Here is an 18,000-nt window from a genome sequence, read left to right on the forward strand (position 1 = left end):
TTTATTAGTACCATCAACTCCAAAAGCGGCGAGCTTACGGCAGTCGCTTACACCAATAAAGCCACAATACACAAAACGCTTGGATCGAACGAAACCTGCTTTCTAATCAGAGTCAACCATCAGAAAAAGTCGTGGCTCCTATGCCAACAACTATGAGAACCACTATTTTTTTAATTTCTTTTTAAAGCTTTCTAAATTATGTGGTCTCCCCAGACAGCAGTTTGCCCCCCACCCCAGATGAAATTTATTTATTTTAAATTTTGTCAAAAGTAAGATAAGCCTGCATAATCCAAGCATCCAGAGAAATGGGTCAGTTTTCTTTAGTATATCTTTGCTTTTATGTTACTATATGGATCATTTTTCGCTGTCCTTTTCACTCAACTTGGGAAAATTGCCTCCAATTTTGCCCCCCCCCCCAGGATTTTTACGAAATTACGCGACTGCCTTTTGGGTAAAAGGTTTAAATTTTTAGCTGCATTATTATTTCAACTAAGTGTTGAAAATAGATGAAATGTAAACAACACATCTATATGTATTTATATTATAAAATTTTTAATCTAACAAATTCAATAAAACCAAATTACTGATAAGTGATGACTGCGCCGAGATTGGTTTTCGGGGAAAAAGATTTTTCGTCCTCCTCCCCCTCCTTTTTTTTGTTTTGACTTCTTTCCGAGAATTAAAACTTTTTGAATCATTTGGAAAAAGGACATACATATGTACTAACAGTTTAGCATTAGTCCTGACTCTGCAATTAAAATACTTGTCAGGTCTCGGGCGGCTAATCTCGCTTTAATTGTAAAAAATGTTACGGAGAATGAAAATAGAGGAATTTTTTTTTTATGAAGAATACAAAAAACATATGGAGGAGCCCATATTCAGGAACAGGATAGAAGGGGAATTTGACAAAACAGAAAATAGAGGCAAATGATGGAGATACAGTCAAAATCGAATTTTTTTTTGAAGGGGGGGGGGGGGGATCATCAAACAGGTAGTAAAAACCATATATAGGCATAATTGGGCAAAGCACCTAGACATTGAAAAGACTGGAATGGCACCCCCACCCTTGACATATGAAACACTGTAACAAGAATCATCCCATAATCTTAGTGAGAATAACCCCCTCTGGAAGAAAATGATAAATGATCACTAGGGAAAAGAGAAGTAGTGCGAAAAGAGTAGTACGTGTAGGCCTCAGGTGGCTTGGTCCTGCTGTGAGTTGTTAGTATTAGTAGCTTGTAGTAGTAGTAGTAGTTTGTAGTAGTTGTAGTAGTTAGTAGTAGTAGTTTGAGGAGCAGTAAGGAGAATTGTTACGAACACTGTAACAAGAATCATCCCATAAGCTTAGTGAGAAAAACCCCCTCTGAAAGAACTTGGATTTGAATATATGGATTTAGCAGTTCTAACCCCCTCCCCCGCAAAAAAAGTTGCTCCTCTGTTAAAATTTAAGCTGTGGGACAATGCGGCATTTAAAATTAAAGCGTTCGTGCCCTGAAGATCCTCCTCCTGTACGATTGTTATCGTCCCTCTCAGTTTTGAGCGACCTTTTTCTGCCAGAGGGGGGAGGGTGTAAAGCGAAAAAGACAAGATAAGCACCAAGACAAGATAAGACAATATTTACCGAGAGGAATCGTTTCCGCTTTGGCATCCTTCCAAATCAGATTCATTACCACTTTTTCCGTATTTGGCTTTCCGGACAGCGGTCAGCTTCCCAAGTGCCATCTCGTATTCTTTTTGTTTACGAAGGACTTCGGCTTGAGCTTCTAGCTCCTGTTTAATGCTTCCAACCATCCTTCTGGATACAACTAGGCTTTCTTCCTCTTGATGAGCGATGGATTGCTGTGCAGCTCGGACTAGATTGTCGGTTGCTCTTTTTACAGCATTTCCTGCAGCCTGCAATGACAAAGAGGAAAAATTTAAGTCTCACCCTGGGATTGCACAAACTGTTTTTTTTTCTTACTTGAAACGGCCAAGCGAAACAAATACAAATGCAAAAAAAAAAAATAACCAAATTGGTTGATTGAAAAGCGTTCGTTTTTCAAAAGCTAAGTTACACATTTCAACGCAGATGATCAGTGAGTTGATGAGCAAGCGTCTTAGATCACATATGTATTGTAATCATTGTACCCCACAAATCATTGAATTTTTGGTTAATTTTTTTTTTATACAAATTTTTGACTTTTGTAAAAAAATTGTATACATTTTGAGGCAGATTTTTAAACCAGAGTTTCCATTATAATGGATTTTCCATTATGGATTCTCCTTCCCATCTCCTTCTGGATTTATAATTATTTATTCTCCTTCCCATCTCAGCAATTAAGATACTGCGGTTGTGGGCGTACTTGAACATGATACTGTGGAAGCCATACTACTGTCCTGAATTGATTTCTGTCCTGAATTGATTGTTTATTTGCCTATGCGGGTGCCTCTCCTATTGGACCAATAGACGGTTTGTTATCTTTTAGCAAGTCACGCCTGTCTAGAGTCTCAGGCAGGTTGACCCAAAATTTAAAATTGACATAGGACCATTAGATTGCCTGAAAATAAGAGGTACAAGGGACGCTTACCATTAAAAGGTACAAGGGACGCAAACAAGTGTCTAAAGTCAAAATGTACACCACAAACCATTGAATTTTTGGTGATTTTTCGATACAAATTATTGACTTTTGTAAAAAAAAATTATACATTTTAAGACAGATTTTTAAGCCAGAGTACACTGAGGATGAGACTTTCCTTCGGTATCGAAGGACCGAGCTCAAACTAATCGGTCAAGGAAGGAGCTCAAACTAATCGGTCAAGGACCGAGCTCAAACTAATCGGTCAAGGACCGAGCTCAAACTAATCGGTCAAGGAAGGAGCTCAAACTAATCGGTCAAGGACCGAGCTCAAACTAATCGGTCAAGGAAGGAGCTCAAACTAATCGGTGGCAACAAAAAAGCGTAATTTTCAGTTTAAGGCTGATTTATCTACAAGTAATACATCCTTGGCTATAATCAAATTCAATTATAATCAAAATTAAAAATTTCAACCAACTCGTTTGAGAATGAAAGTGCTTATTTATTCTCCTTCCCATCTCAGCAATTAGGGTACTGCGGTTGTGGGCGTACTTGAACAAGATACTGTGGAAGCCATACTACTGTCCTTAATTGATTTCTGTATAATTCAAAATCAAGACGTATGAATGGCTTCAAAAAGGTACACTAAAAATATGTGATCAAAACTATGTGATGTCAGAAAATCCTATATACAGGAGATCTAAGTTCGGTTCTAAGCGTGTACCCCCCCCCAGAAAGGACCCCCTTGCTACGGCAATAAATTTGCTTAATAAGACTATTTTTCAGCCTACCATTGACAGAATCAATAAAACATTCTGCTATTCATGTTGGAATAAAAATCGACGAAATCAAAAATCTGAAAAAATCAGCTGTCATAGCCTTTCAGTTTTTGTATATCACATTTCCAGGCACGCCTGCCTCTCTATCTCTCTCCCTCCCTCTCTACAACCCCTCCCTCCCTGTCTATCTCTCTCCCTCCACTCCCTCTATATCTCCCCTCCCTGTTTCTTTCATTCTCCCCCCCCCTCTCTCCCTCTCCCCTCCCTCTTTCTTTCTTTCTCTCCCCCTCCCTCTTTCTCTCTCCCCATCCATCCATCTTTCTCTCTTCCCCCTCCCCCTCCCCCTTCCCTCTTTCTTCCTTTCCCCATCCATCCCTCTTTCTTCCCCCCAACTCTCTCTCTCTCTCTCTCTCTCTCTCTCTCTCTCTCTCTCTCTCTCTCTCTCTCTCTCTCTCTCTCTCTCTCTCTCTTCTTCTTCTTCTTCTTCTTCTTCTTCTTCTTCTTCTTCTTCTTCTTCTTCTTCTCTCTGTTGATTCCCAAAGACAACTTCAAAAGAAAGCTGTGTTTTCTTAAAGTGGTTGGTGCAATATGTTTTAAGCAGTTTTTTCTTCTATGTTTCTTCTTCTTCTTTTTAAACTTGGAGCTCACTGCTACCAAAAACTACACAGCTGTATATTTGGGTTTATTACACTGAAGCATCTACACGCAGTCATTGTATGTACCAATAGTTTCTGCTATACCTTTTTCGAAGTAAAAATCCGATACTGGGATCCATCAGATGATAGGAGAGCAGTTTCATTCACATGGTGGGTTAAAGGAACAAAACCTGTTCATTTTCCACACGAGATTTATTAAATATTCCTTACCTGGAGGTTATGAGCGATGGGGCTTTCAAGTTCCATTTTAACTTTGCAAGCGACGAGAAGCTGGGCAGTGGAGCTAGCCACTTGTTTGGCCGCTGATATAAGCTTCTCTTCAGTTGAATTACCCTGGACTAGGGCGTTGGCAGCTTCGACTAGAGAATGAGTGGCTGCTGCAACTAGGCGAGCGGCGCTTACTAGACCTTCGGACCATTGACCTTCCTCAGAGTCGTATCTCGTTAAACGACTAACCTATAATTTTAGAGAAGAAACTACATAATTTTTTTTGTAAAAAACATCATATGAACAATATCTGCTTAGATTATGCTTAAGTTATGGGGAAATGAAGGTTTCACAAGAAATGGCGGTTTGGAACCCCCTACACTTTTAAAACCGAAATTTTAGATTTGTTCTCTAGAATATTCTTAGTAATGACCTCAGAGAAATAGGGGGGAAGGGAAATCATAAATTTTTCTAGGGCTTTATTACATAGTCGTCTTATTAGAAATATTTTTTTTAAAGACGGATTTGTCTATGAAAACAAAAAGTGTATGACATATTTTTATATAAATTTCTATTTCCAAGCAGTTCTGGGAATTTGGCACAAATTATGTAATGTACAGCCTCACCGACGTATAATATAGAAACTCACCGAGGTATCTTACATTTTTTAGTACAGGTCAGATCTACATCAACAGATGAATAATAATCTTGATACGGTAAGGGAGCGCAGGAGAGAGGGAGATACGATAAGTGAATAAGTGAGAAAGAGAGAGAGAGAGAGAGAGGGAGAGGGAGGGAGAGGAAGTGAGAGGGATGGTGGGAGAGAGTGACTGAGAGGGTGAGAGTGAGTGAGAGGGAGGGAGTGAGTGAGAGGGAGGGAGTGAGTGAGAGGGAGGGAGAGAGTGAGAGGGAGGGAGAGAGAGTGAGAGAGAAAGAGAGAGAGAGAACGAGAGAGAGAGAGAGACACTAACCTTTCCAGTGTCAATAAGGTGTCGCTGTGCAGCAGAGGCAGCTTTAATGAGGGCAGATGTTGCCGTTGCAATAGCCTTTGCAGCTTCAATAATCATCTCATGGAAACTCAAAGTCTCATCGACTTCCTAAAACATAAAAAAAAACTTAAGCAACAAATACAGCCAATTTGTAAAAGAACGATCGCGTACGTCTGTGTGATAGTTGAATATTTCCCCCATCCGTACACATATGTCTGATACCTGGTTGATATTATCAAACAACCAAGAATATCAAACATATCTGACAGACAGAGGTAATCAAATCTGGCCTTTCAAAATTATGCACTGCTCTACAAAAAAGTTGCACTTCATAATACACAATACATATCTTAGTATGCCTACTGTAAAAATCCGACACTAAAAGATACCTCTAAATTAATCACAATTATAAGGGTTATACTTACTCAAGGCCTGTAAGTGCAATAGGAGATAGAACGTTCTGTGTTATGGGATTTTTACATTAAAAATAAGTCGGCTGTTCTATCCAACCCCCTTGGCAGCATCCAACCCACCCTGCGAGAGCGGCATAGTTTTATTCCAGCACAAAAACATGAATAAATCGGATAAAAAACAAATTTGTGGTAAAAAAAGGGTAGTAATAATTAAAGTGAATTCAATCTGCCCCTAATCCCCATAGAGCTTCCAGTTTAGCATTATTGAAAAGATTATCTCTAAAGAAAGTTTTAATACGAGTTTTTTTTACATTTTTGCTATTCTCTTTTTTTAAGTTGTAAGATCAAGTTGGTCCGTTTAATACGAAATAATACCGCCGTATACCAGGCACGAACGCAAAGTTTTGTTTTGGAACCAAACTCTTTTAAATCAAAGAAATTTCAATATTTTCTCAGTGTTTGCCATAAGCTTCACGTAATTTGACTATTTTGACACACCCCCCCCTCCCATGTCCCTGTCGTAGACAATAATGATAAGGACAGAAATGTTTAAAAAAGGAAATACTTTTTGACTAATTTCATTTAAAAAAACGAAAATAGTCACCCCCCATATATTCAAAAAATTACATTTTGTCCTACTCCCTACATTTTCATTGATCGACGCCACCTTTCTCATCTTAGTCTAGTGATGAAAAATATAAATTTTATTTTAAATCAAAGTAATTTTGCTATTTCCCCATTATTTGCTATAAGCTTCATTTAATATGAATGTTTCTCCCCCTCTCAACAGCCAAAATATGTTCGCACGTCCTTGCCGTAGACAGTAAAAACAAGGAGAGAAATATGACAAAAAATAATATAACAAAAGATCCATACCTTGCTTACACGTTCCCTTTCTTTGGGCACGAGTTTAGAAAGTTTGTTAGCAGCAGCATCAATTGACTTTGCTGCTCCAATTAGTTCATTTTCAGCAATTACCACGGGGTCTTCTGGATCCTCCCAATCATTTGCTGGTAAACGAAAACAAATATATAAAAATTAGCACCTTAAACATAAGAAAGTTCAACTTTTCTCTTAAAATTCCACACATTAAAAGCCTACATACCTACATAATTTCATATTTGGTAATGTCGGTTACCCCCAGCCAATCCATAACCCGAAAACAATCATGTGACTTTATGCAGCGGACATCACAGTTTTTTATTAAAAATAAAACGCGTTACAAAAAAAAACAAACAAAAAGAAACTGTATGATGAGAAAAAAAAATCCATTCGTATCTGAATCAGAGATGGGAATTATTATTTCAATTAGCATTAATAGTAAACTTTTTTTGAAAAATAAATATGGGAATTTCGAAAAATATCCTGAAACTCCTTGAAAATGGCATCTTCTTAGAAATTGTCATTGCCGGAAACCTAACACAGGAAACTTACAGCCGCCCACCAATCTTGAACAATAAGGTTAAACTTTCGCATGAGTAGCACTCATGCGCACTCAGTAGCACTCATAACTTTCGCATGAGTAGCACTGTCGTTTCCTTTTTTCTGTATAAGCAGGGTTAATTAGTGTCCGATCCTCCCAAGCGAGTACACGTTTTCTCAGTTACTTTGTACAGATCCTGCCCAACAGGCTATTCTGCTAGTCTTCCAATAACTTAAAAAAATAGTACAAACTTCAGAAAATGAAAACACGAGAGCTATAATTGAGCCTAAAATAAGAAATGAAATTTAGCCTTCTAAAAAAAATTTAACGGTAGGCAAAAACGAGAGCAGGGTTGTCTATAATCGTAGGCCTACCTTGTTTCTCACTTGTATTTTTTCCTAGAAAAGAGACTGATATTTGGTGGCAAAGAAGGGCCTCTTGGTTGGTGGTGAATAATGGAAAACTCAGAAATTTAGAAAGTAAACAGGATGATCACAAAATTTTGAGATTTTTGGATAAATTGGAAGCATCGATTAACGCAAATTAATACAAAAGATATAAATGAAAGTAAGATTACCCTCTTTAGCCCTCTAAAGGCGAAAGTGTCAATTCTGCTTTACCGAAGACAGTTTTCATTTCGAGAAGTAAAACACAATGGTGTCAGAGGTTTACATAAGAGCTACCCCAGGAACTCAGGCTGTTACAGGAAAAAGAGCTACTCCAGAAACCTAGACTGTTACGGACAAAATACATTTTGAATGTTTTCACTGTTTTAACAATTCAAAGATTATTAAGACTAAGGAATAAATATCAGCATATGTCACATTTAACTGACAAATCGCATTTATTTATGTTTTTTAGTCAGTAAAGTGCAAACTATATTCTTGCCCTGAGAAGGCATGGGGGTTGTCAGCCCTTAACAACTTAATTTCTGCTTGTTTTGAGTTTGAATTGATTATTAATTACATTTTCTGTTTGTTTTGGGTTTCATTTATATATTAATGATGATTTGTAGTAGTTTATTTTCCAATTGTAATGGAAGTCGACCATAACCTTCAAACAGAAGAATAAAATGTTGCAATTGTTTTAAATTTCATATAAAAAATGAAAGAATAAGTTAAATAATGCTTTTATGCTTAGTAAAATTTTCAAAAAGAGAGTATTTTTACTTAAGAGGCAATTACACAAATCATTTTTATAGGTTTCAAAATGCTGTTTAATCTTTTTTTTTTCTAAAATTACTATTCTCTTCTTAAAGCCACCAGCAAAAATGAAAACTTACCAAATTCTGTCATTTCCCTAAAGTATTTATTAGGATTTTTATTATATAAGGCAAATTTAAAGTCATTGCATTGAAATATCAGTTCATACTTCGAAAATGTAGCAGCCATCATTCCCTTATTTGCCAATCAGGACAAGCCACACAAAATAATACGGCGCTTTAGGTGTGGCAACGGCATTAGTGATCTAGGATTCATTTTGTTATTTGCCAATCAAGACAAGCCACACAAAATAATACAGCGCTTTAGGTGTGGCAACGGCATTAGTGATCTAGGATTCATTTTGTTATTTGCCAATCAGGACAAGCCACACATAACAATACGGGGCCTTAGGTGTGGCAACGGCATTAGTGATCTAGGATTCATTTTGTTATTTGCCAATCAGGACAAGCCACACATAACAATACGGGGCCTTAGGTGTGGTAACGGCATTAGTGATCCAGGATTCATTTTGTTATTTGCCAATCAAGACAAGCCACACATAACAATACGGGGCCTTAGGTGTGGCAACGGCATTAGTGATCCAGGATTCATTTTGCTATTTGCCAATCAGGACAAGCCACACATAACAATACGGGGCCTTAGGTGTGGCAACGGCATTAGTGATCCAGGATTCATTTTGTTATTTGCCAATCAAGACAAGCCATACAAAACAATACGGGGCCTTAGGTGTGGCAACGGCATTAGTGATCCAGGATTCATTTTGTTATTTGCCAATCAGGACAAGCCATACAAAACAATACGGGGCCTTAGGTGTGGCAACGGCATTAGTGATCTAGGATTCATTTTGTTATTTGCCAATCAGGACAAGCCACACATAACAATACGGGGTCTTAGGTGTGGCAACGGCATTAGTGATCCAGGATTCATTTTGTTATTTGCCAATCAGGACAAGCCACACATAACAATACGGGGCCTTAGGTGTGGCAACGGCATTAGTGATCTAGGATTCATTTTGTTATTTGCCAATCAGGACAAGCCACACATAACAATACGGGGTTTTAGGTGTGGTAACGGCATTAGTGATCCAGGATTCATTTTGTTATTTGCCAATCAGGACAAGCCATACAAAACAATACGGGGCCTTAGGTGTGGCAACGGCATTAGTGATCTAGGATTCATTTTGTTATTTGCCAATCAGGACAAGCCACACATAACAATACGGGGCCTTAGGTGTGGCAACGGCATTAGTGATCCAGGATTCATTTTGTTATTTGCCAATCAGGACAAGCCACACAAAACAATACGGGGCCTTAGGCGTGGCAACGGCGTTAGTGATCTAGGATTCGTTTTGTTATTTGCCAATCAGGACAAGCCAAACAAAATAATACAGGGTCTTAGGTGTGGCAACGACATTAGTGATCTAGGATTCACTTTGCTTCAATTTGACTTCAGTGTTTTACGGTTTATGAAAAGGATGGGTGATGAGTTTTCCGGGTTCTTTATTTATTAAATAGTCAAATCGTTGAATTTTTTAGTTTAATGGATTGATGATGGGAGGTTTTTTTTTCCTTTTGTGTAGCACGAAAATTCCTTTTGTGAAGTGTTTACTACTTGTTCCTTTTTCAGTTTTTTAATGCTCTTTTGCTTTTCTGGCGAGGTCTAAGAAAACCCTTTGAAAATTGTTTTGATACTTGTTTTGTTTTTGAAGGTTTTTTTTTATTCGATTTTTTGTTGTTCCTTGTCTTGTTTTTGTCTCGTGATTGTCGTCACTTTCAAAAGTTGATTTATATTTAGGCCTAGTGGGGTGATTATGTGCCTAAACAAGCTTTGCTTCAGGTTTGTTATGTTTTTGTTGATTAATAAGCCCGTTCTTCTTAAAAAAACAACAAAAACAAACTAAGACGAAGAAAAACAATAAAAAGGTGTTCTAATCTAACTGTTATTAGTGCTATTCACCTTATTCATGTTATTGCCAAAAAATGAAACACCCTAATTACGGTTTTTTACTGTAACCCTCCGCGATTCAAGAAATCCACCATTTCTCACCAAAGACAAGTCACTTAAACTGTTAGGATATCCCTTGAAGCAGGTCTTTCAATTTCAGAGTGCGCACATACAACCTTCAATGGTTTGCCAACAGAGGCGCCATTTGGACCTAATCTTGGGGTGGGCATAAACTCCATCTTGCCCCCCCCCCCCTGACTCACTTCGTGTCGCGTAATCATCTAGGAAATGGGCATTTGACAGAACTCGATAATTTTATTATGTATCTTACCAACTTTCAAAGTTTACAATAATTAATAGCAAATAGCGTAATTACCCCAAGGGTTGCAGACCGTAAGTACCCAATTACGCTCTTTGGTTAATAGGCGTGCAGTAATTACAAATCAATTGGACAGAATAGATTATGTTGGACATAATGGATTATTATGGCCGACAAAGGGCCCTTTGTGGTGGAAGCTTGGGCCCCCTTGGAAAATCTGGGGTGGGCATTTGCCCACCCCAGACCCCCACCCCCAAATGGCGCCTCTGTGTGCCAACAATCCTTTTAACAATATTGTTGGGTATTTGCGTGTTGAAATTTTTTCTAAAACAAGGAAAGAATTGCACGTACCTTTGAGAAGTTCAGCCGATGCGACGAGGTTAGTGACACTCAGGGCAATTTCTTTAGATATCATTGGGAACTGGGCTTTGATATCTGAATTAGGACCAGGTCGACTTAATATTTGAAGAACCATAATCAGTAGCTCTCTATATTGAACAGCCGTCTGGCGTCCAGCTTCTAGGGTCCGCTGACGAAGTTCTGAACTTTCTGCACAATGAGCTGCAGCCTGTAAGTACAAATTTACGTTTACGCAGGCATATCTTTTACGTTTTTTAGAGCTCCTTTAAAAGAACTCATGATTGACTCGTAAATCCTTACTATACAGTAGTGCAAAAAAAAACTAAAAAAAAATGAATAAGATAGCTTTTATCATTTAACGTTAAATATTTTTTAATCAGTGGAATGTTTAATAAGATTCATTAAATTTAAATTTGATTTTTTAACTTTTTCAATTAATTTATCTAATTAAGTTAGTTTGATTTAATTTTTATTTAAATTTACTTACGTTCGCAGTACAAATTCATATTTGCACAAATCATGTCCAGTGGACATTGCCCGTCATGAGTCAACCCAAAATCTGGATTATCCCCATTGCAATTCCAGTGGAATTTCCCAGTAGCAAAATAAACAAACACACACTTTTGAGAAAAAATGTTGTAAACAGTACTTTTGTTGCTGATTAAATAAGCATATTGTCACTTTTATCCCTAAAGGCCATGTTTAACATTTTCACAATTCTAAGGTAATTGCTAAAAACCATTTGCTAAGCTGTCCTCAAAGGGAAAAGCAGCAGGTATTGTAATTCAGAAGGATTGAAGTGTGAATGAACTTATTTGCCTTGCTGAATTTCGCTTTGTAAACAGCTCAGTAAACAATCTTTGGCATTATTCCAGAAGTTTGAAGACGTCAGATACGACTTCTGGGCATAACAGCGACGACATTTCATTCTAGTGGAGTGGAAACCCTGCGAAAGCTGCTTGTCACCAGATCCCACAAACACAAAAGACAACTTTAGTTTAGTTGATAATTTCAATGAAAGATGCCTTACTTTACATGTAGCTAGCATGTCAGATATTGCTTTTCGTCCAACATTAGCAGCTACAATGACATCATCTTGTCGTCCACTGTTGCCAGCCGCTACTGCTTTGGCTGTTGCCAGAGTGATCGGCTTGGTGTATCGAACCAAATCTTCAGCCGTTGCCTTTACTTTGGGTACATCACTGGAATCAAAAGCCTGAAATAAATAAGATAGCAATGAATAATGTTAGCAGTAAATTGTCAAAAATTTTACCTTGAAGTTTGAGGTCTACCCTTGAATTTGGACAATTTGTTCATCCCAGACCCTTCATTATGCACCTCAGGTGTATTTCATTGAGATCCACATTGTAAAATTTATTATTTGATAGTTAAATGCCCATTTTCCATTAACAATCCAACATTCCGGTTGTTATTAGAACTCTCCAGCCGACGATATTATTAAAACTGAATTTTTAGAATGTATGCAATACACTAGCTAAATACAAAAAAAAACTTTTAAGCTTAAACAACCTACTTTGGTATGTCAATACCAACATAATCCTCAATGAGAAATGTAACCAGGAGCACTAATTGAGGGGGAGGGCAGCTAGAAGAGGCAATCACCCCTTTCTCCCCGTTAAAAAAAATATATTATTTGGTATTATCGTTTAAAAAATCAAAAAATACCCCCAACCCCCTCTAAATTACTATTTATTTGTATCATCATGAACAAAAAATATATAAAAAAAATTGTTATGTGAATAGTTTGAATATGTATAGTTAAAGAACAATAATAATAAAATAAAAAAAAAATAATAATAATAAAGTTAAAGATATTGGTTTTTTATTATTTAAGTTGAGTTCACTGGTAAGAGTGTGTGTTTATGTAAATCACACTGATACTATTAAGAGGAAAAAAATTGTCCTCTCCAACTTCACTTTTTTCGGGGGGGGGGGGGGGTTCGAACCCGGTAACACCTCCTACCCCCAGATACGGCCTAGGTAGCGGTGCATATCTGTTTTTAGTTGGCTCGTCATCCCATTTTCTACAATTCAGCCAAACAGACTCACAGTTGCCTTGAAAAAAGAGTGTTTATCAACTCCATCAGGTCCTGAATATCAACTCCTGAATACAATTGTGAATACAACTGTACTCAGGAGTTTATCAACTCCTGAATACAAGAAGATGTCTCTATTCCCAGCCTCCAACTCTTAATAGTATCAGTGTGATTTACATAAACACACACTCTTACCAGTGAACTCAACTTAAATAATAAAAACCAATATGTTTACTTTATTATTATTATTTTTTTTAATTTTATTATTATTGTTCTTTAACTATACATATTCAAACTATTCACATAACATCCCCGGCAGGGAGACTGGCTCAAAAGCCGGGCGACAATACAAACAGTAAAAACAAACAAACCCAGAAGAAACGGACGTCATCACACTTCTCACTCTATCTCACACCAAAAAATAAATGTCAAAGAACATTTATTGAAATTATTCTCAATATTTATCCAATAGCTTAAGGACCGGGAGCTACTTCCAATAATTTGTAATAACCTTTTTAGGCGAAAATCTAGACCGTTCGGAGACAAAGAAAGGCACAGGAAGCTTACTTAAAGGACAACGAGTATTATATGGTCGGACTGAGGGAGGGCCTGGAAAAAATGATTTAAAACAATCTGGTTGTAGATCCTTTAGATAAAGGACACGGAAAAGTATACATTGAAAAGCTAAAATTTGTCTAACCGGACAACTAGGAGTATTAACTAGGAGTATTTCCAGCTTATCTTGAACTATCTTCTAGCATTATGCGTATGAATATTAAATCCTGCGAACCGGCTTGCCAAGTCCTTTAAATAAAACAGAACTACGATAATACAAACTTGACCCTTTTTTTTAGTAGATTTCAAACCCTTCATCCCCTCCCTCCAAGATATCATTACTTTTTCTCCTTGTTTCATCCATTTTTAGGTTTCTAACCTCTCGTGTAATTGATTTCTTTCAGCGTTTCGACAAATTTACTTTCGCCCATTACAAATTTTTGGCATAATGCATGTTTTAATGGACGATTGCTTAAGATTTTTCTAGCGGAAAAGGGTCTGATGGTTAAAAGATAGTGTTTCAAGTGTAAGCACCTAAGCACATTTTAGAAAGGAGCTACCCCCTTGCTAGGAAGAATGATTAGAATTTTTTTTTATCTTAATTGTTCTTTATTCTGATAAGTAGACTAAGACAAACTTAACCTTTTTTTTTCATGGATTTAAACCATCCCGCCCCCAACCAAGGGTCCTGGTCCTCATTATTTTGTTTCAGTTTCACCTATTTTGGGCTTGTAAATTCCAGGTTTTTAAATTCGCCTTTAACCCAGTAGTTTGACAAATATACAACCCAAACAAACTCTGGCCATATTAATCCTTTAGAGGGTGATTGCTTGAAATTATTCCAGGGGAAGGGGGAAGGGAGGAACAATATGTAAGCCTAAGTTCCCAGAATTAAGTACATCGTAACTATTTTCCACCAAAATTAGTCTCTGAGGGAAGGGAATCTTCATGACAACTCTAAACCTTATAAGAAAGTATTATTACAAATTATTCGTAAAGTTATCTTTCCGCCTCATCATACAAAAAAAAGAGTCACTGTGTCACAAAATAGTTTGAACCCCTCAAATTTGGAAGGGTAGGACCTTTCTTGGCCCTAACTCTTGCCGTTTTTTTTTTTTTTTCTAAAAATTCCCCTTCTCTACTTGAATCTGTTAACATGGATACACATAGTATGCTTACCCTAATTTCCTGTGCAATAATTTCAATGGTGGATTCCAGTGCTCTAGTTCCTCTGGTGTGCTCATCTTCAACAGCTTTGACTGTCTTCAGTAGTGAAGTAACATTCGTTACCATTACCTAAAAAGTAAATATATATAAATAAAAGGAATATATGTGGAGGAAAGGCAGAACGTTGGAAATGGAATAGGTTATTACTTATATAAAACCTACAGGGGACAAAAGAGACATGCTATCAGGCTTTCCTACTTTTATTTAATTTAATACTTACTTTTAACTCAATTTATTATTTATTTTATTATTTTTGTACTTCCTTCTATATTTTAATTATATCTCGTTCATATATCTTTCAATATTATTTTTATTGATGTTTTTACTCCATTTTTATTTAATCCAAATTTTTACAAAAAGTAATATATTTCTATATGTTTTATTTTATTTATAAGCGGAAAGGCGTTGTCATTGTAAATAATTTATTTATAGCCAATAGGCGAAAAAATGCCAACCCCGCCCCATTTTATCATTTTATTTAGTTTCCTGTTTAAATTAAAATTTTACAAATTGTTATATAATTCTATATTTGTATTTTACTTATAAATGGAAAGACATTGTCACTTAAGAAGTTATTTTCGTAGAGCCAATAGCCGAAATGTCACCGCTGCCGGGTTTTATCCTTTTATTTAGTTTACTCTCTATTTTAAGATTTTAACCCATTGTTGTATAGTTTTATATTTTTATTTTATTTAAAAATGGGGAGGCATTGTCACCTAAAAAGGTGCTTGAGCAGAGCAAAAGACCAATGCCTTTGGACTTTCTTTTTTTCTTTCAAAGTCTCAATCAGAAGTTTCAGCTGTTGTTAAATGTTTCTATATTTCATTTTAAGTATGAATGGAAAGGCAGAACAGTATAATAAATTACTTACATAGACCTTACGGGCAGTAAAAGACCAATACTATCGGATTTTTTATTATTATATACTTTTTTTTTACTGTCAAAACTAAAATGTACCCATTACCCCCATCACCTATCGCTGCTACTTATAGTTATAAATCTTTATGTTTTGTGTTTATTTAGAAGGGCAGTGTGGTTTAAAAAAGAGACGGGGGCATTTGCTTTAGTCTTTAGTCGGGGGACGCTTTAGTCCCTCATTGCTCAAGCTTGTGTGATTTTACCGTTATAACTTCTACCGACTTCGTATTTTTAAACTCACTAATTTAATCCAAGTAATAGCACGATCATATTAGTTGCTCTGACAAAAACTTGGTAATATAAATTTTACTAGAAAATATATCTTTTTACCCCCCGCCACTCCCTTTTGAAAAAAGCCTCTTTTAGGTAGTCAACGTAGTAGTCAATATTTTCATGGATTAGTGCCACTGGTCCTGTCTGCCTTTTTTTCTTACCCCCCCCCCCCATTTTGAAAAACCTCTTTTAGGTAGTCATTGCACCCTAAATTTTGAAATATATATATCCCCCCAATATTTTCATGGATTAGTGCCACTGGTCCTGTCTGCCTTTTTTTCTTACCCCCCCCCCATTTTGAAAAAAAGCCTCTTTTAGGTAGTCATTGCACCCTAAATTTTGAAATATTTATATCCCCCAATATTTTCATGGAATAGTGCCACTGGTCCTGTCTCCTTTTTTTTCTTTATTAGTTTCACAGTGTTAATTAAAAGCTACACTCGCTTTTACGTATTCCTATATTTCCATTTTATGTATGCACAAAAAGGCGGTGTGGTCTAAGACATTACATACAAATGTGTGCCAATTTTTTCCTCAAACTGTAAAAGAAGAAAAAGAAGAAACGCTGAAAGTTCGGTTAAATATATGTGGAAAGCACTCTGGGAATTTAAAAGCAATATTCTGATTGACAATCAAAATGACATTACTGAGTGTAAATTAAACCTATACTTTGGATCTAAACCTATACTAAGAGTTAATGGCTTAAAAAGTGAATTAATCAATTTAAGGTTATTAGCAAATTAATGGTAGTACCAAACAAAATGTATTTTATTTTAGAATCACAGAAGACCGGGTAGATCAGTTTCCTACGTTATCGCAAAAAAATATTGTAAGAAGTATCGCATAGTAAAAGTATATATATAGTATAATAAAGAGTTAAGTAAAATATAAATAGGATATAGTAAAAGTATATAGTAGTAAATATAAAAGTATACAATACTACATGAGTATATAATTAGTATGTAGTAAAAAGTATATATTAGTATAAAAGTATATAGTAATATATAAGTATATAGTATGTAAAGGTAAAAGCATATAGCATTAAAGCATAAAAGGAAATGTAAAAGTAAAAGTTTATACTAAAAAGTATAGTATAGTAAAAAACATACGCAAAATAAAAAATATAGTAAAGAATATGCCAGAATTTCTTCGATTCCGCGTTTGCGCTGTAAACTTGTAAGCCAGTTATATTATTTTGGTCAAAAAGAGAAGTCTATATTCATTTCCTAAGAGATTCGAATAGCCTTCTTCAAATTCATTGGATTGTCTTGCTGAAATTTTAAACCAATCAAATGATCGCAGAGTTTTGAGTTATGTTCCAAGTTTTTTTAAGCTTGGGTTCTTCAGACAGAATACAATGCAGAGAAAAATCATTTTTTTTTCTAAAATAGCAAAAACGTACAAGTATTGCTGGAAAAACTATGATAACAATGACCATTATTTGGCGTAAATTCTAAAATCACAATATACGTAAACAATTAGGAGAAAATTGCCACAAACCGAGACCAAATTATTACAAGAAGATAAAAAGAAACCGAATGGAACACATCAAATACACTTTATACACTAAATATATATATATATATATATATATATATATATATATATATATATATATATATATATATATGAATAGTATGTACAATGAAAAGCAATTCAATATGTTATTGAATAAGCTCATTCCGTTGCCTCAGAGTCCAATGACAATGTCCAATCATGAGCATAGCTAGTGGGAGGTAGAATCGGAGGATAGCTGCTGAACTCTAACAAAAGTATAATACAGTTGGTTAAAAATATATATATATATATATATATATATATATATATATATATATATATATATATATATATATATATATATATATATATACCGAGTCTATTCTCTTTTTTTGTACTTGTTTGATCAAATGCACAAGATGTGTTAATGTAGCAATGCGACTTCACTAAACGGTCCCTCTGTGAATTCTAGTTCCTTCGTCCTTCCGTAGAATCAGTAAACGAATCTTCGGTAAATTCTTTCGAATTAGTGAGATTCCGCAATTTTGGTAGTTGTACTTGTAAAATTATTGATATTGTAATTTCTCATGGGCAGGGCTAGCAGG

The 18,000-nt window shown here is 35.9% G+C and overlaps 1 protein-coding gene across 5 annotated transcripts in view; it reads right to left on the reverse strand.

The window, feature by feature from the left end:
* LOC136037746 (talin-1-like) overlaps window positions 1–18,000 on the reverse strand; it is a 206,399-nt gene that overhangs the window by 7,487 nt on the left and 180,912 nt on the right. For all 5 annotated transcript variants that reach the window (XM_065720530.1, XM_065720532.1, XM_065720531.1 and 2 more), the window contains 7 exons: window positions 14,660–14,776; window positions 11,899–12,084; window positions 10,860–11,076; window positions 6,476–6,609; window positions 5,169–5,294; window positions 4,201–4,446; window positions 1,622–1,893 (listed from right to left, as the gene is read on the reverse strand). In XM_065720530.1, the coding sequence (XP_065576602.1) occupies window positions 1,622–1,893; window positions 4,201–4,446; window positions 5,169–5,294; window positions 6,476–6,609; window positions 10,860–11,076; window positions 11,899–12,084; window positions 14,660–14,776 (1,298 nt within the window). The remainder of the gene's footprint in view (window positions 1–1,621; window positions 1,894–4,200; window positions 4,447–5,168; window positions 5,295–6,475; window positions 6,610–10,859; window positions 11,077–11,898; window positions 12,085–14,659; window positions 14,777–18,000) is intronic.

The sequence above is a fragment of the Artemia franciscana genome, chromosome 17 (assembly GCF_032884065.1).
Source record: "Artemia franciscana chromosome 17, ASM3288406v1, whole genome shotgun sequence".
In the NCBI taxonomy this organism is placed as follows: domain Eukaryota; kingdom Metazoa; phylum Arthropoda; class Branchiopoda; order Anostraca; family Artemiidae; genus Artemia; species Artemia franciscana.